At 38.3% G+C, this 22,678-nt stretch overlaps 1 protein-coding gene and 1 long non-coding RNA gene across 3 annotated transcripts; one reads left to right on the top strand and one right to left on the bottom strand.

Moving 5' to 3' along the window:
* Nucleotides 1–22,411, bottom strand: LOC311055677. Its single transcript, XR_014601818.1, has 3 exons — nucleotides 22,345–22,411; nucleotides 1,322–1,419; nucleotides 1–208 (listed from the first exon to the last, which is right to left on the bottom strand). It is a non-coding gene; the product is annotated as an uncharacterized lncRNA (long non-coding RNA).
* Nucleotides 18,725–21,199, top strand: LOC311056205 (uncharacterized protein). 2 transcript variants are annotated; one of them, XM_084072654.1, is made up of 4 exons: nucleotides 18,725–18,829; nucleotides 18,944–19,069; nucleotides 19,398–19,520; nucleotides 21,019–21,199. In XM_084072654.1, exons 1-4 carry the CDS (start codon nucleotides 18,777–18,779, stop codon nucleotides 21,044–21,046), a joined length of 330 nt encoding a protein of 109 aa, XP_083928780.1. In that variant the 5' UTR covers nucleotides 18,725–18,776; the 3' UTR covers nucleotides 21,047–21,199. The 2 variants fall into 2 exon arrangements, 1 of the variants encoding a protein (XP_083928780.1); XR_014601859.1 differs by lacking the exon at nucleotides 19,398–19,520.
* Nucleotides 22,412–22,678: the final 267 nt, after the last annotated feature.

A 22,678-nucleotide genomic window follows, 5' to 3' on the forward strand; every position in this document is an offset into this window, starting at 1 on the left:
TAACAATAAAGACAACCTTGTAACCTAGTATGTAAGCAAGAGCATGGATGAATGGAACATTTTAAAAACTGTTGAATGATAAATCTAACAAAACCAGGAGCACATGGGAGAGGCAAAACATACAGAGCTGGGAAGCTAAAAGATCTCTTCAGAGCAGCCAACCAGGTGAATCTCCTCCCACTAATGACGTTCACGCTGCTGCCTCTTCCTGAAAGGACAACACAACCAGTAACTAGAAAAAGTGCTCCTCGGAGCACATGTCTCCTCCAGGTCAGGTAGGTTAGTGTGGGCCAGCAATGTTCGCCAATCAGGCTGGAATGTAAAAAATAGGACGGATCGGACAGATCCGTCTTGATCACTAAAGAGATAATGTACCGATTTGCGTGATGTTTGGACAACAGCTATGATAGGGCAATGTTGAATTTGTACACATTTGTTCCTCAACGTAGTGCGAATGTGTGTGCAAAGTTTCACTGAAATCGGACACTGCGTTCATGATTTGCAGCATTCTGTTCAAAACGGGCCACTCCTGCAAACTTAAGATCAGGTCAATGTGGCGCTACAAAAGGCAGATGTGAAAAATGCAGGGCAAACGTTTTTCCTTGGCCTCTAGGGAGTGCACATACAAAGTTTTACACAGATCAGTGCAGTTATTATCAGCCTGTTATAGTGTCACCATGAGGCTGATTAAAAAAAAGTAAGTACTAGTAAGAATGTGTGTGCAAAATTTCACGGAAATTGTATGCTGTGTTCATGATTTGAGGCATTTTGTTCAAAACGGAGCACTCCTGCAAACTTTGGAAGCCTTTAGCAAATCTGGATAGAATATGAAAAATCGGAAAGACGGGTTTCGTTTAATGACTATAGAGATACTGTGTACCGATTTGCGTGATGTTTGGATAAAACCTCTAGGTTTTATCCATGTTTGGATAAAACCTGTTGCATTTATAGTGATAAATGCAACAGGTTTGGATAAAACCTCTAGGAGTAGTGTAAAAAAAATGTTTTGCAAAAAGCGGCGTCCTGGTGGCACTATAACAGGCCCATGTGAAAAATTTGGGGCAGAAGTTCTGAATTAGCATCCACAGAGGGTTTCACTGCGATCAAGCCAACAGTGCCTGAGATTAGCTGTTCACAGACAGAGGGGGCGACGGACACACACACACACACACACACACACACACACGGACGGATGGACGGATGGACAGGGTGCAAACATACTCTGTCGCCATGCCTTTCGGCCTGGCGGAGACAACAATAGGAGCATCACACAACCAACACAACAACAATCAATAAAATGGTGATTATTATGAGGTTATACTTATGAGGTTGTGCTGTAGATGGTGTCATGACATCATATGTATCGTGATCCATATTGGCTGGTTGGAGGCTTTGATAGGTGGCGTCTGGACCTGTGGTCTGACAAATACAGAGGAAGGAACAGGGATTGTTTCATTGGTCAAATACGTTTGCACGCACCCTGAATATGTCCTCTGCATTTAACCATCCTAACTGTCAGCAGGAGCCAGGAAGATATGGAACAGTGTGTGTGTGCGTGCGTCTAGGCAAATCAGAATCATATTTCAAAATTATTCATTTCAATCAATCATTCTTCCAGTCTATGGGTCCGGGATAAGTATCCCGTCCGGCTATGGACTGTCACTAGCCAATCTCAGCCAATCCCGTGCCTTTTCATACTCCCAGACGCATAATTCTAGCCTAGAGCAGTGTTGTACACACAATCCTAAACCATTGTCATCACATGCAGACAGACTGGAAGAGGTAGACAATAACTGGGGTCCCCTGGCCCTGGCTCTTAAAATAGCCAGATCGGTTGCCAGTTGTATCCACTCAGGAGAGAGTACCCATTTATCAGCTTAAATGTTATACTGTTCCAGTTCAAATTGTGTCTGCTCATTTCTTTGTGTCATCAGTTTAAATTTGTTTATCATGTACGAGTGCTCTGTCCTGATTGGATAAAATTGTTATCCCGACCTGAAAATGTATTTTCTTTTAGCTGGTGAGACGGGGAGACCCCTGTTACTGAACAAACCCTCTAGCCTATAGTAATGATTACTATCAGAATATAAAACTATTTCACACTTATTTGAACAAAAGAAATATTGGACATTGATACTAATACATGAGGACATACAATATAATGTGGAGGTAGATTGAAGTAGAAATGTGACAGCTTGCATGTAGAGTGAATATACATTTTTGGTCCATGAAAGATGTGATATCAGTTAAAGTCATATTACCAAACACATGTCACTGGATTTAGTTGTTTGAAAAATAATTACCTGACCACTTGGCTGATTGACAGCTGTCTGGTCATGTCCACGATGAGATGAAGTGTCCAGAGTTCCTACAAAGTAAAAGCATGGAATTAACATCAAGTAAAACTATAGCCTTTATACGGCAGTGTTTCTCTACCTGTGAGTCAGAACCTAACATTGTCGCAACTTTAACATACTGTAGGAATATTGTGTCATGTCATATCGCATCTGTCAGGCATAAACCTTGAAAGTCCAAAACTGTTCCTTTATTATTATTATTATTATTATTATCATTACCCTTATTATTATTATTATTATTATTATTATTACCCTTATTATTATTATTATTATCATAATAATAATATGTATGATTTTAACAGTGTTTCAGGCTACTGTCTTGGTCAGGTGACTCTTAGAAAATAGATGTTAATCTCATTGAGTATTTTACCTGCTTAAATTAAATAAAAATATGATGTTAGTGTGAAAATGTACTGACAAGATGCTATAGTCCGACATATGCAATCAAACTTCAGTTTATATGTTGCTGTGGTTTACAAATTAATGAAAATCAGTAAAGATATCAGAAGAAGACAGAGAGACACTAAATGTGACATACTGTACCTTTTACAACCAAATATGTGCCTTCTTTAAATGTCATACTAAATGACGTTCCTACTCCACAGAAGTATGTTGCTTCATCTTCTTCCCTGATATTTCTGATGGTTAGATTGAAGCCAGCATCGCTTAAGTTCACAATGAAACGTGAGTTGTTAAACTGTCCTTGTAGTTCTGCACGTGAATAGGTTGAAGTATCAACCTGTTGGAGCATACGTCCAGGACTTTGCTTATACCAGTAAAGAAATTGGGTTCCTGTATTTCGTGGGCATCGTAAAGCAATATTTTCATTGATTCTGACAATTCTCAAAGGGATCTTCTGGGGAACCTCAATCATGGCTGAAGAACAGAGAAAAAAACAGAGAAAAACGCATAGAATGACCAGTTTGGAAAAATAAAACATAAATAACACAACTATGAAATGAAAATACTCTCTGGTGTCAAAAACATTTATTGTAAGATCGTTTTTTTCATCTATTTTATATTATATAAAATATTATATATTATATAAAACGTGCAGTCAATGCAATGGAGTATACCAGAAGTTAAATAGTACTGTATATACAGTATGGGTCTTATGGTAGAATAGCAGTTGTACTTACACACTGTTGTAAGAAGAAGCAGAACAAATAATTTGTCAGTCATTTCAATTGTGTTTTGACAGAAAAGTGATTCAAATGAAAGCTCTAGTCTGATGATCAGGGTTTAAGAGGTACACGAAAGGTGCACTTCCTGTGAAACATGGCCAGCCCACAACCTTTTTTATTTGATTATTTGCTGAAAAGACCAATAAAGACAACATGTGCTTTTAATGTTGTACTTTATGTTGTTACTATAGCAAGCATACTCTGTGTGTGTGCATGCATGTTCATACTGTACAACATATGAATGTTCTGGTAACTAGCCATCATTTGTGTGAATATATATTTCTCCCTGCGCCGGAGGTGTAGGAAGGGTGCCATGTAATGTGAACATTTATAGTACAAAATAGGATTTTATTAAAATAATATCCTACATGTTCTGTGTCAGAATTGTGTTGCATTACAATTTAAAGTGTCTGTTGTTTCCCATTAGTCAAATATAGCTTGCAGATATGCTTGCATTGCAAGGTATAATGCAAAACCTTTTACTCTGAGCTCCCTATAATATGTGGACCGCGTGCGTGCGTGCCTGCCTGCGTGCGTGCGTGTGTGCGTGTGCCTGAGTGAGCATACAGTATGGTGTGTATGAAGTGAGTGTATGAACTTGATCATAGGAAGACAGAGTAATATGGAGAGGAGGATTTCACATGTTTTTGTCATTATTTATAGACATTTAAGAATGTGAGTGCCGTTGAAATTACAACATCTCTTTTTCAAGGGAGACCTGGCCAAGATAGTCACGACACAATATATAAATAACATTAAAGGAGACATCCGTTAATTTTTAGTGTTATGTTAGCGTAGAAATGTCCATTGAGTTACTCCACAAATCCCCCTGTCGACCCCCACCGTTGGCATAATAGAAGGCACGAGCATAGCCCAAATTCGCCTATTTTAACAAATGCAAAGTCTGTTTTTTTTCTCCTAGCACTCATTGTGGAGCCCCATGATACCCTTACAGGCGATGAAAGTCCCGACAAGCTAACCGCTAATAACAGAACGAGCTAACGCTGGCTGCTTATCTCTCTGCCTGGCAACACCAGGTTGCCAGGTTCGGAGAGAAACGAGCAACGAGCGTTAGCTCGTTCTGTTATTAGCGGTTAGCTTGTCGGGACTTTCATCGCCTGTAAGGGTATCATGGGGCTCCACAATGAGTGCTAGGAGACAAAAAACAGACTTTGCATTTGTTAAAATAGGCGAATTTGGGCTATGCTCGCGCCTCCTATTATGCCAACGGTGGGGGTCGACAGGGGGATTTGTGGAGTAACACAATGGGCATTTCTACGTTGGTGAGTGATTTGCCACATATCAAAGATAACACTAAAAATGAACGGATGTCTCCTTTAACATTTCATAATATAAAAATATTTTTCGGGATTTGAGGGTATCTTCATAACAGTTTTAGAGGTGTGTTTTCCTTTGGGTGTGTATCGGAAATAATATTTTTTGGTCAAACTGTAGTACCATAGTCCACCATACCACCCGGTCTGCAACCCTGTGGGTCTCTGCAGGGCTCTTACACCCAAACTGCAGACCCACCTCCTAGTCCTGAAGGTTTGTGCATGCATACAGTACATTAACACATTATGTGCACAAGCATGCATGCATGCATACACCCATTGATGCAAACACTGGCACATGCATGCAAGCACACATACACACACACACGCACAAACGTGCACAAACATGCATGCACGCATACAGTATACACATGCAAACACGTGCGATGCATGCACATCTATCTACCTCTTTCACCAGCTCTGGCTTTGTCAGCAGTGAGAGGCAGGAAAAAGTAATGCAATAAGGGTGCTACGAGTTAAGTTTAAATTCTTTAAAACTTCAAATGGGGTCTTTTCGTGTCCGGCCCTAGATGAAACTAAAACCGTCCTCTGTGGGTGCCTCAAAGATGTACCAGAGCTACACATCCTGTTCATACCAACGAAGTTGGTATGTGGTTCAGGCTACATATTTTTGAGCCTCTGTGGTCTGTCAAAGGCAGTCATATGGTCAACCACATGCAGTGAGCTGCAGCTGCTCACTTACTTTTTTTGTAATTTGCAAGGCATTGACATGCAAACCATACCACACTTTGTAACTCTCCAGTAAGAAGACACATACTTACATTGGGAGCTCAGAGTAATATTAATAATATTTATTATATGTTGTTGTGTCTTATACCTGAAAAAAAGCAAGCTATATTTGATTAATGGGGATACAATTGAATTGGCTTGAATGTATTCAAATCAAATCTAAATCAAATCATTTACTGTGGGTAACATGGGTGTCAAAGATCAACACATATGATACTGTAGCCTACATTGAAATGTTTAGTACATGTTGCTTTTAATGTTTGTTTTATTTCAATTGCAACAATGTAATTGCTTTTATCTCCAGGGCTGCTTTGAAAAAAAAAAATCAGATCTTGGAATCTCAATGGCCTTGTCTATGTTTTATCTTGTTTATCTTTGTTTGTATAATTCCTACTCAACTGTTTACACATCAACATTTGGTTTATTTTCCTCTGCACAATTGTCCTGCATTTTATGTAATGTTCTTTCTAGCAAAATTTTAATAATCAAATCAAAAGGGTTGTGGGCTGGCCAAGTTCCACAGGAAGTGCACCTTTCATGTACCTCTTAGTAAACCTTGAGATTAGACTAAAGCTTTCATTTGAATCATCCTTCTGACAAAACACAATGACTGACAGGTTATTTGTTCTGCTTCTTCTTACAACAGTGTGTAAGTACATCTGATATTCTATAAGATCCATATTTAGATTATATTTAAGTTCCTGCATACTCCATTGCATTGACATATTTAACAAACAAAACAAAAAAATGATGAACATTTCATAGTTGCATTATTTGTGTTTTTTGGTCTTTGCTACACCTAATAATTCTTTTTTTTCTCTTTTCACATTCTATCTTTTTCCAAACTGGTCATTCTATCTTTCGATTCCATCTGGATACCATTGCTATTGTTCAGCCACGATCGAGAGCCCCCAGCAGATCACCTTGAGAATTGTCAGAATCAATGAAAGCATCACTTTACAATGCCCGCGAAATACAATATTGGATTTTTTTTACTGGTATAAGCAAAGTCCTGGACGTATGCTCCAACTGTTGTCTACTTCAACCTATTTATATACAGAACTACAGGAACAGTTTAACAACTCACGTTTCATTTTGGACACAAGCGATTCTGACTTCAATCTAACCATCAGAAATATCAGGAAAGAAGATGAAGCAACATACTTCTGTGGAGTAGGACAATTTATTATAACATATAAAGAAGGCACATATTTGGCTGTAAAAGGTACAGTATGTCACATTCAGTGTCTCTATGTCTTCTTCTGATATCTTTACCACTTACCTGTATGTGCCATGAATTGTTCTGATTTGCAAAACACTATGACATGAACTGAAGTTTGATTATATGTAGGACTATAGCATCAGCTAAGGACAAATTATTTCCACGCTAAAATGTCATCCTTTATTTAACTGGGTAAAATACTCATTGAGTTTAATCTCTTTTCCAAGAGTGACCTCAGCAGCATGAAACACTGTTACACTGAATACACATAAACAATACAAAACAATACAAATATAACACAAGTGAACACTGGATCTCTATTCTATTCTATTCTATTCTATTCACAGAGTATGACCATGAGAGGTCTGTCCACCAGACTTTGGTACCGTCTGGGCCTGTCCCACTCGGAGACCCAGTGACCCTCCAGTGCTGGGTTCTCTCTGAGAGTAGAGAAGATGGTTTCCAGTGTTCTGCAGGATCTAATGTGTTCTGGTTCCGATCAAATGAGTCTCCTCCTGGCATGGTTTCATCTCACTGGCACAGGAGCAGAGGATGTGAAACTGAGGCTGGTTCAGGTCCACAGAGATGTGTGTACAGTGTCTACAAGGACCGTGTCCTCTCCTCTGATGCTGGGATGTACTACTGTGCTGTAGCTGCATGTGGAGAGATTATCTTTGGCAAAGGAGCTAAGCTGGAGATAAGTAGGATATGCATTTATTCTCAAGACAATTAATAACATAAAATGAAAATAATGATGTGGCAGTGATCACATTACTTTAGGACTTTTATCTCTACCTTTTAATTCACACACTGGACTCTTATTATTTTCGGCCTGGCGAGAGAGTATGTTTTACCCCCTGTCCGTCCGTGTGTCCGTCCTGTCCGTCCTGTCCGTCCGTTAGCAGCTAATTTCTGGCACCGTTGGCCCGGCCGCTGCGAAACTGTGCACGCACACTCCTTGGGTGCCAATTCAGAACCTCTGGCCCAAATTTTTCAGATTGGCCTGTTATAGCGCCACCAGGAGGCCGATATGTGCAAAACACATTTATTGATACTACTCCTACAGATTTTGTCCAAACATCACAGAAATCGGTACACAGTCTCTCTACAGTCATGTGATCAACACGGATTTATCCGATTTCCCATATTCCATCCTGATTGCCTAAGATTGGCTTCCAAAGTTTGCAGGATTGGTCCGTTTTGAACAAAATGCCTCTAATCATGAACGCAGCTTGCGATTTCCGTGAAATTTCACACGCACATTTCTATTAGGCCGAGGAAGAAATGACACCCTTTTCACATTGGCCTGTTATAGCGCCACCAGCAGGTCTAATTTTGCAAAACACATTTTTGGAACAAAATGCCTCAAATCATGAATGTAGTGTCCGATTGCAGTGAAAAGCCCTTGAACAAATGGCACCCTTTTCACATTGGCCTATTATAGCGCCACCAGGAGGCCACAATAACGTACCTGACCTGGTGGAGACCTGTGCTCCGAGGAGCACTTTTTCTAGTTTATACTCGTATTGTATAACTCAACTAAGGCAGCCATGTGATAAACCTTCTGTCTCTACTATCAAAATGCACTGTGATATTGTTTATTTTTTTATTTCTTTACCTGCCCTTTGTTAACTACGGAGCCCTCCAGTGGCCATTGAGGGGGATTTTTTTTTTTTAAGATTTATGCGTGGGATCGCTTTAGTTATGCATGGGAACGCTTTAGTAATGCATGGCAACGCATTACCTTATTCATTCGAACGCATTACTTTATTCGAGGGAACAAGTTAGCTAATTCATTGCCTCAAATAAACTAAAGCGAGGCCTCGCTTTAGTAAAGTGAGGGAACGAATTAGTAATTTACTTGCACTTAAGTACAGTACTTGAGTAAATGTACTCAGGCCATGTTTAGAGACATTTTGACTTGGATTATGCAACATAATAGCCTATGTGCATTCATCATATTCTTTATTATGGTGGAGAAATGTATGCTATTCAAGGATTATTATTATTATAATAATAATATTATCATTATTCGTTGTGCACTGGTCCAATACAATACAAACGAATGCGCTGGTGCGCATATCTACACACACCCACAGCCTGGCACTGCAACATTAGGCCTATATCTTCTAATTCTCCAGGAATGTCTGTGATTGTAATTTTCCTATTAACAGCAGATGTGAGAGTGTCAATTCCTTGTGTCAATTGTGTTTATATAAGATGATAGTCTATTCAAAGAAGACGATTTGTGCCGCGCAATGCCATTTGCTCCAAATGACGCACTTTACTTTTATTCATGGATTACACAGGAAATAATGAACTGATTACAATAATATAAAATTCTCTCAAATCAGTAACAGGTAGGTGATACATATGCCCATCAAATATGGTTTTCTTGAAAGGCAATCCAAGGTTATAGCTTGGAAACCAACATTCGGGGAATATCTGACGGCTTGGAGCGCCTTAGTGCGGCTGCAGAGTTCACCTTGGGATTTGTCATTCCAATTTTACTGTAGGCTAATCCACCAAAGTGTGACTGTTAATTCCTCGTGTCAATACATTGTGTTTTTATCACCGGTGCCAGTATTATTATTATTATTGTTAATATTATTATTATATACCTTAGCCTCTATTGCAATAATAGACCTTATTATTATTATTATTATTAGTGGAGTATTTCCATTTTTCTATACTTTTACTTATTCCACTACATCTCAGAGGAAAATATTGTACTTTCAATCTGCAACAAATATTTGAAAACGTTAGTTATGATGTAGATTTAGAATGATATTATTACATCCCCAACCGCCCTATTTAAACGTTGGCTATTTGAAAATAGCCGATCTACAAGAACACAATGCTCAATGTGACTCATTGTGACCTTGTAGATCTGCTATTTTCAAAAGATTTGTATACATTCTATACATTATGATAACGGTAACATGGCAGTGGTTCGACCTCCCGTTAGCCCCGTTAGTCTGTGAGCCTATACCCATAGCTTCTGACTCACCGAACCCCACATGAGTGTCCGTGCATTATTTCGGGGATTGATTGATTGATTGATGTACTTTATTTAGTAAGACATGAGAACATCAGTAGGCCTACATGGAAGTACAAATTCACAATACAAGGTCTACTAAACTGGGAGACTCATTGGGAGATATCAGAACCACCAGCAGCTTTTTCAGAGCGCATTTGTCACACGCAGAAAGCAGGTCAATAGACAGTGCAGGGTGAGCTTTATTTCAACACACTCTAGGCACCCCCAATTAAGATTCAGTAGACTACATGTAGGCTACAGTATGGTGTGTATTGTATTTAATGTTAGCTTTGAAATCCACTAATGTATCTGTGCGTCATTACGCGCGCTTGAAACCTCTCGATGTTAATTGTTCTATTTAGCCTACATAAGGTAAGCTGTCTTTATATGCGCTAAGGTGACAGCAATGTATACCGGCCTAAAGCTGCCTCCCCCACCCCCAAATAATACACTCCAGTCCAGTAATGACAGCCCGAATTTATCTGATCTACAAGCTCACAATGCCTCACATTGCGATGCGGTGTATTTTATTTATTGTGGGTAATCTATTTGAGAACAGCAAAACCGATCATGTATGAGTTTATAGCCCTGAAACATAACTGTCATATCGTGACCGTCATGGATGAACTTCAACCTGGTATTTAAACTTTCTCCCTTTTTCGTCCGTAGGCCTACATCTACATAAACGTTCATATTCCAAATATAAAGTGCTTACCCCATGGCTACAGATTTTACAATTATGTACGTTCCCTAAGAACTACCCGAATATTCTGAATTGTTAAATAAAAAGCATTTTAATCTGATTGGTGGCCATTTCCCCCGTATTTTCTCCATATACTTTCAACTACGTGACCCTATCGGCTGGGAGGTGTATTGCACTCTGATACATTATAACTCTATGAGAAAATGGCCACAGATCGGATATTTTAATCCGATCGGTGGCTTTATTGAACAATACGGAAGATATGGGTACTTTTGAGGACCCGAACATAATTCTAACATCCATGGCCATGGGGACAGCACTTTATATTTGAAATATGAACGTTTATGTAGATGATGAATGGAGCAGTAAGGGAAAAGTTTAAACACCAGGTTGAAGTTCATCCATGACGGTTATAACGGACAACCGTCATGTGATCCATGGCTAGCAAAGACGTGATTAGCCTGCGGAGTAAGACCAAAGATTGTTAATATAGCAAGATACGCAATATTTTTTAACTCTATGCTCTGTCCCTATAAGATGTTCTAAAAAGTGATTAACTGAGATTATATATGTGAATATAGTACGTGAAAATCATTATGGACATATTAAAAATTAAATAAAATGTGTGTTCCAATGCTCAATAATATAATGTTCCATTATCAACTGTCTTGGTTGATGGGGTAGGATTTGGGAATCATAACATTCATGCTAATTTTCTAAACATACTATGGTCTATAGTGGTAAAATATATACCTTATAAATAAGGGCCCTTTATTCATAAGGTATATATAATATTTTATATATATATATATATATATATATATATATATATATATATATATATATATATTTATAATTATAGTTATATATCTCTATATATATATGGTTAACATTGAGCAGAAACAGGAGCACATCTAGCATAAGACTGAATAATGTGTGTTTGTAGTGGGAATCTCATAGGTTTCTTAAAAGCATATTTGCCAACAGTTTGCTTTCAAACATGTAAAGCATTTATTTTCTTTAATGAAGAAAATACACAAATACACATTCATATGACGTTGTCAGCCAGGGAGAGGGGAGGGGGAGGCGGAGGGTGGTGGGGTGTTCGGGGGAGAAGACAACCATGCCTACTTAGGAGACCATTTGTAGGATTTGTGTACCACTTCGCCTCTAGTGGCTCCAATGGAGAATGCGTATCTTGCTATATTAACAATCTTTGGTAAGACCATGGACCACATGGCTCATTTGCAGATATTACGCGTATGCATATTAGCCATGCGGTCTTCCCAACATTTTAAGACCAAAATTGTACTTAAGTAGGCTACTATTTAAGTACAATTTTGGGGTAGTTTTATACTTTATTGGAGTATTTCCAATTTTCAGTACTTTTACTTCTACTCCACTACATCTCAGAGGCAAATTGCAATAAACTAATAATTGTAATAGACCTTATTATTATTATTACTGGAGTATTTCCATTTTTCTAGAGGCCTACTTTTATTTCTACTCCATTACATATCAGAGGCAAGTAGGCCTACTTTTAATCCACTGCAATTATTTGAACACTTTAGTTACTTTGTAGATTTTGATTATTATCACAAAACACATTTCGCCATTTGAAAATGCAAATAAACAATGCATTGTGATGTGATGCATTGTGAGCTCATATTTATTTCAGGTCGAAATAAATATGAGTTATTGATGCAACTTCTTGGATCAAGTGCAACTTCCTGCCCCTGATCAAGAACTGTGACTTTATTTTTAGATTGTTGGAAAAGCCACAATATTAGTTAAACTCAAATGACTAAAGAACAATACAGTAGCTGATGCACTGTGAGCATATAGCCTCTTATATTGTGTGTGAGTGCGCAAAATATGATAGCATAATAATACTGGCCTAATAACAATAATAATGATATTAATATTTTTCCCCTTAACATCATTCTGAATAATGTTGAGTACTAAAATAGGCTATAGCCTACTTTTATTCTCATAATTATTAACCCAGACATGCGACAGGAATCATTAATCATATGGCATCAGTGTTGCAGATCTACAAGCTCACAACATGTTGCTGATCGCTGCGTTGTGAGCTTGTAGATCAGATAAATTCGGGCTGTCATTACTGGACTGGAGTGTATTATTTGGGGGTGGGGGAGGCAGCTTTAGGCCGGTATACATTGCTGTCACCTTAGCGCATATAAAGACAGCTTACCTTATGTAGGCTAAATAGAACAATTAACATCGGGAGGTTTCCAGCGCGCATAATGACGCACAGATACATTAGTGGATTTCAAAGCTAACATTAAATACAATACACACCATACTGTAGCCTACATGTAGTCTACTGTATATTAATTGGGGGTGCCTAGAGTGTGTTGAAATAAAGCTCACCCAAGCACTGTCTATTGACCTGCTTTCTGCGTGTGACAAATGCGCTCTGAAAAAGCTGCTGGTGGTTCTGATATCTCCCAATGAGTCTCCCAGTTTAGTAGACCTTGTATTGTGAATTTGTACTTCCATGTAGGCCTACTGATGTTCTCATGTCTTACTAAATAACGTAGGCCTACATCAATCAATCAATCAATCAATCAATCCCCGAAATAATGCACGGACACTCATGTGGGGTTCGGGACTAACGGGAGGTCGAACCACTGACATGTTACCATTATCATAATGTATAGAATCTATAGAATCAGATCTACAAGGTCACAATGAGTCACATTGAGCATTGTGTGCTTGTAGATCGGCTATTTTCAAATAGCCAACGTTTAAATAGGGCGGTTGGGGATGTAATAATATCATTCTAAATCTACATCATAACTAACGTTTTCAAATATTTGTTGCAGATTAAAAGTACAATATTTTCCTCTGAGATGTAGTGGAATAAGTAAAAGTATAGAAAAATGGAAATACTCCACTAATAATAATAATAATAAGGTCTATTATTGCAATAGAGGCTAAGGTATATAATAATAATATTAACAATAATAATAATAATACTGGCACCGGTGATAAAAACACAATGTATTGACACGAGGAATTAACAGTCACACTTTGGTGGATTAGCCTACAGTAAAATTGGAATGACAAATCCCAAGGTGAACTCTGCAGCCTCACTAAGGCGCTCCAAGCCGTCAGAAATTCCCCGAATGTTGGTTTCTAAGCTATAACCTTGGATTGCCTTTCAAGAAAACCATATTTGATGGGCATATGTATCACCTACCTGTTACTGATTTGAGAGAATTTTATATTATTGTAATCAGTTCATTATTTCCTGTGTAATCCATGAATAAAAGTAAAGTGCGTCATTTGGAGCAAATGGCATTGCGCGGCACAAATCGTCTTCTTTGAATAGACTATCATCTTATATAAACACAATTGACACAAGGAATTGACACTCTCACATCTGCTGATAATAGGAAAATTACAATCACAGACATTCCTGGAGAATTAGAAGATATAGGCCTAATGTTGCAGTGCCAGGCTGTGGGTGTGTGTAGATATGCGCACCAGCGCATTCGTTTGTATTGTATTGGACCAGTGCACAACGAATAATGATAATATTATTATTATAATAATAATAATCCTTGAATAGCATACATTTCTCCACCATAATAAAGAATATGATGAATGCACATAGGCTATTATGTTGCATAATCCAAGTCAAAATGTCTCTAAACATGGCCTGAGTACATTTACTCAAGTACTGTACTTAAGTGCAAGTAAATTACTAATTCGTTCCCTCACTTTACTAAAGCGAGGCCTCGCTTTAGTTTATTTGAGGCAATGAATTAGCTAACTTGTTCCCTCGAATAAAGTAATGCGTTCGAATGAATAAGGTAATGCGTTGCCATGCATTACTAAAGCGTTCCCATGCATAACTAAAGCGATCCCACGCATAAATCTTTTTTTTAAAAATCCCCCTCAATGGCCACTGGAGGGCTCCGTAGTTAACTAACAATGAACACATACATATAATTTACAAGCAGGTGAAGGACATGAAATAAAATAAAACAGAACAGAACAGAACAACATAAATAGTTGGGGAAACAGGGGAGGCGATCGGTTTACCGAAGGAAAACAAAAATAAATATTTTGACATATTTTGAAAAAAATCATGAAATGGAAGTGCAGTACAGTGCAGTAGTTCCAAGTGTAGTTGGATCTACAGTAATTGTGACAATTAGTCTTAATGAAAAGACAGGACTAGTGGCTGTCAAGTTTAAACTTAATAACAAAGTGTACTTTGAATGATGACTTTGTGAATGTATTTATATGAATAGGGTGATATTTTGACATTATTTGGCTGTTTCTTCAGAAGCTATAGACATACAATGCTGACTATAAAATCAACAAGTGGTTTTTCATTATACAGAATGTTTTATTTTTTGCGTTAACTTTGTAATGATTGTCCAATAATGAAGTTTACTCAAATTTAAACGGAAACATTGTTAAAGTCAGGAATTGAATTCATATAATATTTCAACCTATTATGATATGTTATTATGTTATATTCATATTGTATAGTTGATATTGTAGATGCATAAGGATATATTTTCATGAACAGTATTAATTATTTATATTTCTTTTGTCTCTGATTCCAGATCAGAAGTTGGATCCACTTGTCATTGTAGTAGTTGTACAGGGGTTACTGTTGGTGTGCTGTGTGATCGTGAATGTCGTTATTTGCACCAGAAAACAAGGTAATATGCATTATAACCCATCATTGTGTGTTTCTCATGGCTGTTACAGTAATTGTCTCCACCAGGCCGTAAGGCATGGTGAGAGATTATGTTTTGCACCCATTTTTTGACAGTATAGATTTTGTCCAAACGTCAAGCAAATTGGTACACAGTATCTCTATAGTCATTAAACCAAACAGGTTTTTCAGATTTTTCATATTCCATCCTGATTGGCTAAAAATGGCTTCCAAAGTTTGCAGGCGTGCTCCATTTTGAACAAAATGCCTCAAATTATGAACACAGCTTGCAATTTCCGTGACATTTTGCACGCACATTCTCACTAGACAGAGGAAGAAATGCCACTTGAAAATGTTCAAATCAGCCTCATGGTGGCACTATAACAGGCCGATTCGTGTTTTTACCTATAACTGCACCGATCTGTGCACAACTTTGTATGCGCACTCCCTAGAGGCCAAGGAAAAGCCTTTGCCCTGCATTTTTCACATCTGCCTTTTATAGCGCCACCAGGAGGCCGACTTATATAAAACACATTTTTAGATATTACTCCTTCATATTCTATCCTCATTGGCTAAGATTGACATCTAAAGTTTGCAGGAGTGGCCCGTTTTGAACAAAATGTTGCAAATCATGAACGCAGCGCCCGATTGCGGTGAAACTTTGCAGGCACATTCGCACTACGTTGAGGAATAATAATATTAAAATACATTCTAATATTACTCAAATGTTGTCCAAACATCACGCAAATCAGTACAAACTAGAAAAAGTGCTCCTCGGAGCACAGGTCTCCGCCAGGTCAGGTAGGCTATTGTGGCCTCCTGGTGGCGCTATAATAGGCCAACGTGAAAAGGGTGCCATTTCTTCTTAGGCCTTGCACGACAATCGGACACTGACTGCATTCATGATTTGAGGCATTTTGTTAAAAACATGTGTTTCGCCAAATTAGACCTGTTGGTGGCGCTATAACAGGCCAATGTTAAAAGGGTGGCATTTGTTCCTCAACATAGTGTGAATGTGCGTGCAAAGTTTGAGCGCAATTGGACGGTGCGTTCATGATTTGCAGAATTTTGTTCAAAACAAGCCAATAATGCAAACTTTAGATGTCAATTTTAGCCAATCAGTATGGAATATGAAAAATCAAACACATCCGTCGTGATCACATGATAGAGATCATGTGTACCGATTTGCGTGAAATTTGGATAAAATTGGAAGGAGTAATATTAAAAAATGTGTTTTACACAAGTGGGCCTCCTGGTGGCGCTATAAAAGGCAGATGTGAAAAATGCAGGCCAAAGGTTTTTCCTTGACCTATAGGGAGTGTGCATACAAAGTTTTACACAGATCGGTGCAATTATAGGTAAAAACACGAAACGGCCTGTTATAGCGCCACCATGAGGCTGATTTGAAAATTTTCAAATGGTAGTCCTTCCTCGGCCTAATGGGAATGTGCGTGCAAAATTTCACGGAAATTGCATGCTGTGTTCATGATTTGAGGCATTTTGTTCAAAACGGTGCACTCCTGCAAACTTTGGAAGACATTTTTAGCCAATCAGGATGGAATATGAGAAATCTGAAAGACCCGTTTCGTTTAATGACTATAGAGATACTGTGTACCGATTTGTGGGATTTTTGGACAAAATCTGTAGGAGTACTGTCAAAAAATGTGTTTTGCACAAATCGGCCTCCTGGTGGCGCTATAACAGGCCCCTGTGAAAAATTTGGGGCAGAGGTTCTGCTCTGGTATCCAGGGACTGTGTGTGCACAATTTGGCTGTGAGCAAGCCAACGGTGCCGGAGATTAGCTGTACACAGACAGATCGAATGACGGACAGACACACGGACACACGGACGGACGGACAGGGGGTAAAACATACTCTCTCGCCATGCCTTTCGGCCTGGCGGAGACAATTATCTCTTTAGTCAAGTGATCAAGACGGATCCGTCCGATCCACCTGATTTTTCACATTCCAGCCTGATTAGCGAATTCCGAACATTGCTGGACCACACTAACCTACCTGACCTGCCGAGGAGCACTTTTTCTAGTTTATTGCTATTATTAAAAGGAAGGTGTTGTATTTAACTACTGTATTATATATTGAAACATATGAGGACAAAAGCTGAGGTGGAGATTGTATATGGCTCTGGCATGATTCACTCATTAGGGCAAAAGCTTTGAGATAATAAAAAAATCTGTGTATTTATATATGTATTTATTCATTTTTTTGTCCTCCCTCCCCAGCTTTGCAAATTGCTCTAAAATATTCTACAGTACGTCCATTCTATGAAGAAGTTTGTTCACTATATAAGCTGGTTTTACTTTTAAGTCTGGCTTTAAATATATAATAATAATAATAATAATAATAATAATAATAATAATATAAACCAACTTTTGTTTAATTCCTGAAAAACATGTTGATCACAACATTAACCCCTTTCTGTTATTTTATTGTGTTGTGTTTTTAATTGTGATATGGATCTTCCTGGTCTGAAATACAGATTGAATTGATTTGAATTTAACTGAATAACTATCATATCGTCACTGTCGGGCGGAAACCTTTTTTAGTACATTAATGCCCTACTTCATCATACAAGAGTGTCACAGAGAATTAGTGAAAATAGCCTACAAGTTCACAACGCGTTGTGAGCTTGCATATCGGCTATTTTCACAATAAATAAAAAAAGTGATAATAATAATTATTATAATTATTATTATTATTATAATTTTAATTGATTGATTGAATATTTATTAGACAGAAACAGCAGGAGGTACAGTCAGATATTTAGGCTAAAAGGTTAACGTCAAAAAAAGTCAAGGGGACTTGTTTCCATTGTGGTCCTATGATAATAAAAAAAAAGGAACGATTTTGGATATAAAAGGTTTCTGCCCAACAGAGACGATATGACATGACACAATATTCCTATGTTAAAGTTGCAACACTTTGGGGTTCTGACTCACAGGTAGAGAAACGCTGCCTTATAAAGGCAAAGTTTTACTTGATGTTAATTCCATGCTTTTACTTTGTAGGAACACTGAACATTTCATCTCATTGTGGACAGACAGCTGTCAATCAGCCAAGTCAGGTATTTTTTTTTCAAGCACTGGGACTATAAAAAGGCACAGGGCAATGGGGGGGAAGTGTTTGTATCACTAGCCAATCAAAGTTTATAATTTGAAATGTAAGTGTCATGTTTATGTTAGCTCACACTCACTGTGAGTCCTTTGCAAGGAAGTAAGAACTTGGCACCATGCCCTAAATTGGCATAAACATATATTTCTGCTATTGTTAATCTGGCCTCTCACCTGGGATTAATTGACAAATTAATCACATGGGACAAATTGTAAAAGAAAACTAAGTTTTCCTTTAAATGATGACAAATTCTGGGTGTCTGCAAATGTGACAAATAAAACATTCCCTGTTCCTTCCTCTATATGTGTCAGACCACAGGTCCAGACTCCACCTTTCAGAGTCTCCAACCAGCCACTATGAATCAGGATACATATGACGTCATGACACCATCTACAGTACAACCTCATAAGTATGACAGCATAATCACCATTGTATTGATTATTGTTGTATTGGTTGAATTGGTTGAATGATGCATCTCTTTCTACTCTACTGTCATACTGCTTGTGTTCTCGTCTCCTTCCAGGAAGAGACAGCAGCATGGAGGTCCACACACCACAGGTCCAGACTCCACCTATCAGAGTCTCCAACCAGCCACTATGAATCAGGATACATATGATGTCATGACTCCATCTACAGCACAACCTCATAAGTATGACCTTATGAATCAATCAGTCAAACTATATTTTCACATCGTAGTTAAAAGGCAAAAGTAGGTGAAATTCTTATTTGTGTAGAATTAACGGTTGCAGTTAGAGTAAAAGTAAAAGTAGGGAAAAGAGTAGGTTTAAAAATCTGCGCTGTGGGTGAAAAGGCACATATACTGTAAATACTGTAAAGGAGCACCAAGTCTTAAACACAGATCATTGTGCATGATTAAAGGCAATGTAACAGGCCTTATTGATTATTGGTGTCTTGGTTGAATGATGCATCTCTTTCTACTCTACTGTCATACTGCTTGTGTTCTCGTCTCCTTCCAGGAAGAGACAGCAGCATGGAGGTCCACACACAGGTCCAAACTCCACCTATCAGAGTCTCCAACCAGCCACTATGAATCAGGATACTTATGATGTCATGACACCATCTACAGTACAACCTCATAAGTATGACTCATAATCACCACTTTTCCACAATTGATTGGTTGTTGTGTTTGATTGAATATTGATTGAATATTTTATTAGGCAAACATGTAAAACAGCACAGTCACATTTAAAATACTTTGTCTAAAAGGTCCGTTCAAAAAAGTCTTTGCGGTCTTGTTTCCATTGAGGTGCTTGGTATTCAATTCATAGTCATATAGTGGCACCAACAGTTCAAATATCAACACAAAAGTACAGAAAAAAAACACTATATGTACAGACAAAAATAAAAAATCACACCTGTGTGAAGGTAGTGGCGCCTTTGATATATTTTGTCATAGATATGTGTTTCTACTAGAGAAACAATATTAAATCTCTGTAAATTTATTTCAAGGCTTCCATCATAGTGATGACATGAATAGTAACATAGTGATGTCATGAATAGTGACCAATCAGAACGTTGACGGACCTGACCAATCAGAACATTGACGGACCTGACCAATCAGAACGTTGACGGACCTGACCAATCAGAACCTTGGCGAGCCTGACCAATCAGAACGTTGACGCAAAAGCCAGGTATAGAGGGCTAATATCCGCTCTATACCTAAAGGTATAGAGCGGCTAGCGCCGCTAAAAAATAAACCTTGACATCATAGTGATGTCATGAATAGTCCCCTTGCCTGACAAATCAGAACCTTGACAGGCCTGACCAATCAGAACCTTGACGGGCCTGACCAATCAGAACCTTGACGGGCCTGACCAATCAGAACGTTGACGGAAAAGCCAGGTATAGAGCAGGACCATCGCCGTTAAAAATACATACAAAAAAAGAAGGGGGAAAAGCATGAGAAAATAAAAATATATACAAAAAAAAACATGAGGAAATAAAAAATAAACCTTGACATCATAGTGATGTCATGAATAGTCCCCTTGCCTGACAAATCAGAACCTTGACGGGCCTGACCAATCAGAACGTTGACGGACCTGACCAATCAGAACGTTGGCGAGCCTGACCAATCAGAACGTTGACGGACCTGACCAATCAGAACGTTGGCGAGCCTGACCAATCAGAACGTTGACGGACCTGACCAATCAGAACGTTGGCGAGCCTGACCAATCAGAACGTTGACGGACCTGACCAATCAGAACGTTGGCGAGCCTGACCAATCAGAACGTTGACGGACCTGACCAATCAGAACGTTGGCGAGCCTGACCAATCAGAACGTTGGCGAGCCTGACCAATCAGAACGTTGACGCAAAAGCCAGGTATAGAGGGCTAATATCCGCTCTATACCTAAAGGTATAGAGCGGCTAGCGCCGCTAAAAAATACAGAAAGAAAGAAAATACTATATGTACAAACAATGGGGGGGGGGGGGGTGTGAGAGTCAAAGCAATAATAACACTATTATGTAGCCTACAAACAATGGGGATGGGGGGGGGGGGGGGGTGAGAGTCAAAGCAAAAAGGGGGGGGGGTCGTCTGTCTAACGGGAAAATGGTACTGGTTCTCGTCTCCTTTCAGGAAGAGGCAGCAGCGTGGACGTCGTTAATGGGAGGAGATTCACCTGGTTGGCTGCTCTGGAGAGATCTTTTAGCTTCCCAGCTCTGTATGTTTTGTCTCTCCCATGTCCTCCTGGTTTTGTTAGATTTATCATTCAACTTTCTTTTCCATTCATCCATGCTCTTCCCTACATACTAGGTTACAAGGTTGTCTTTATTGTAATGTCTTTTGTACAGTCTTTTCTACGTAAGGGAAAATGTATTTATCTTACGCTCCTCTGATGTAGATATTAGCTATATCACTGATATGTATGGATTTTGTTACATTTTCTTTACTTATTTTTGCAAATAGTTTGATTAATAAACAGTTTTCTTTTGACTGACAACCTTTTGTGTTCTCACTCTTATTGTTGTCATCACAGTTTGTTTGTTTGTTTGTTTGTTTGATTGGCTGGTTGAGTTTGGGTACATTTAAAAGAGCTATAGATTGGCAGGTTTGTCATGACTGTCACTAATTAGCATTTTCGATTGATATTCTTCATTACTCTATATACTATCCACCTATTCCAATTCCAAGCAGCATTTTGATGATCCTTCAAATGTCGACCTGACTGCATCACAACCAGTCAACAACACTGCTGTACTATACAAAGAAGGCATGCACACACACACAATTAACACAGACATTAACCACTTTCGACCTGTCGTCCCTATTTGTGCTTCATATCGTAACAAGCTTGTAGCTATTTTGGCTATTTTGTTTTCAAAAGAAGTAATACCGCACAAGTCACTTCATGCAGTGTATGTTTATACTGTACTGTATATATTTGGTATAGTCAACATTAAGGGGTAAAATTGTTTGGTAAAACAAAAATATATACAGTACATACTATTTTCCACTCGTAGTCAGGGGATATTAAAAAAGTCTTGGAATAAATTCCTTACCAAAAAAAATCTTCACCAATGTGTTTGCAAAGGTGTCTAGTAACACATCACAACTTTATTGAAATTCAGTATCCCTAGGAGAATTTTTGACAGCTCCTTAAAGTTGGAGTACCCACCATAACCTTGGTTAAAAAAAAATCCCCCCAAAAAAAATCCAAATTTAATTCTGTTTTAAGTAGCATGTGAGGTGTCAAACTAGGGTGTTTTTATGATTCTGAATCCATTGCAATCATTTGTTTTGCACCAAAACCACTCCTTGGGCTAAAAACGGCCCAATCTCAATGGGCTTTTTACACAAAAAGTATACATGGCTATGGCCGTTTTTCCATAAATGACGTGATATCAGTTACAATCATATTAACAAACATTAGTAACTTAATTTGGTTGCTTGAATAATAATTACCTGATCATCTGACTGATTGACAGCTGTCTGGTCATGTCCACCATGAGAGGAAATGTTCAGAGTTCCTACAAAAAAGCAATAAAATTAACATCAAGTAAAAATATTGCCATTATAAGGCAATGTTGCTCAACCTGTGAGACCCACAAATTTGTTACAACTTTATTTATCATAGGAATATTGTGTCATATCATGTTGTGATCATACAAAATATTGTGTCCCAATGCAAAGCCATTTGAGAACAACAATCTAAGGACCTGGTTATACAGATGTCATTGTAATTGTGCAATTTTACACACAAGCTGGCATGAAGTGAAATTCTTCATAATACAGAGAA

Source organism: Gymnoscopelus microlampas (assembly GCF_963454915.1).
Source record: "Gymnoscopelus microlampas genome assembly, chromosome: 11".
In the NCBI taxonomy this organism is placed as follows: domain Eukaryota; kingdom Metazoa; phylum Chordata; class Actinopteri; order Myctophiformes; family Myctophidae; genus Gymnoscopelus; species Gymnoscopelus microlampas.

What these genes read in the sequence shown, in the direction of transcription:
- LOC311056205 (XM_084072654.1), top strand. Translation starts at nt 18,777, where the DNA reads ATGAATCAGGATACATATGACGTCATGACACCATCTACAGTACAACCT. An exon ending in TCTACAGTACAACCTCATAA is followed by an intron (nt 18,830 to 18,943) that starts GTATGACAGCAT and finishes GTCTCCTTCCAG; the next exon opens with GAAGAGACAGCAGCATGGAG. An exon ending in TCTACAGCACAACCTCATAA is followed by an intron (nt 19,070 to 19,397) that starts GTATGACCTTAT and finishes GTCTCCTTCCAG; the next exon opens with GAAGAGACAGCAGCATGGAG.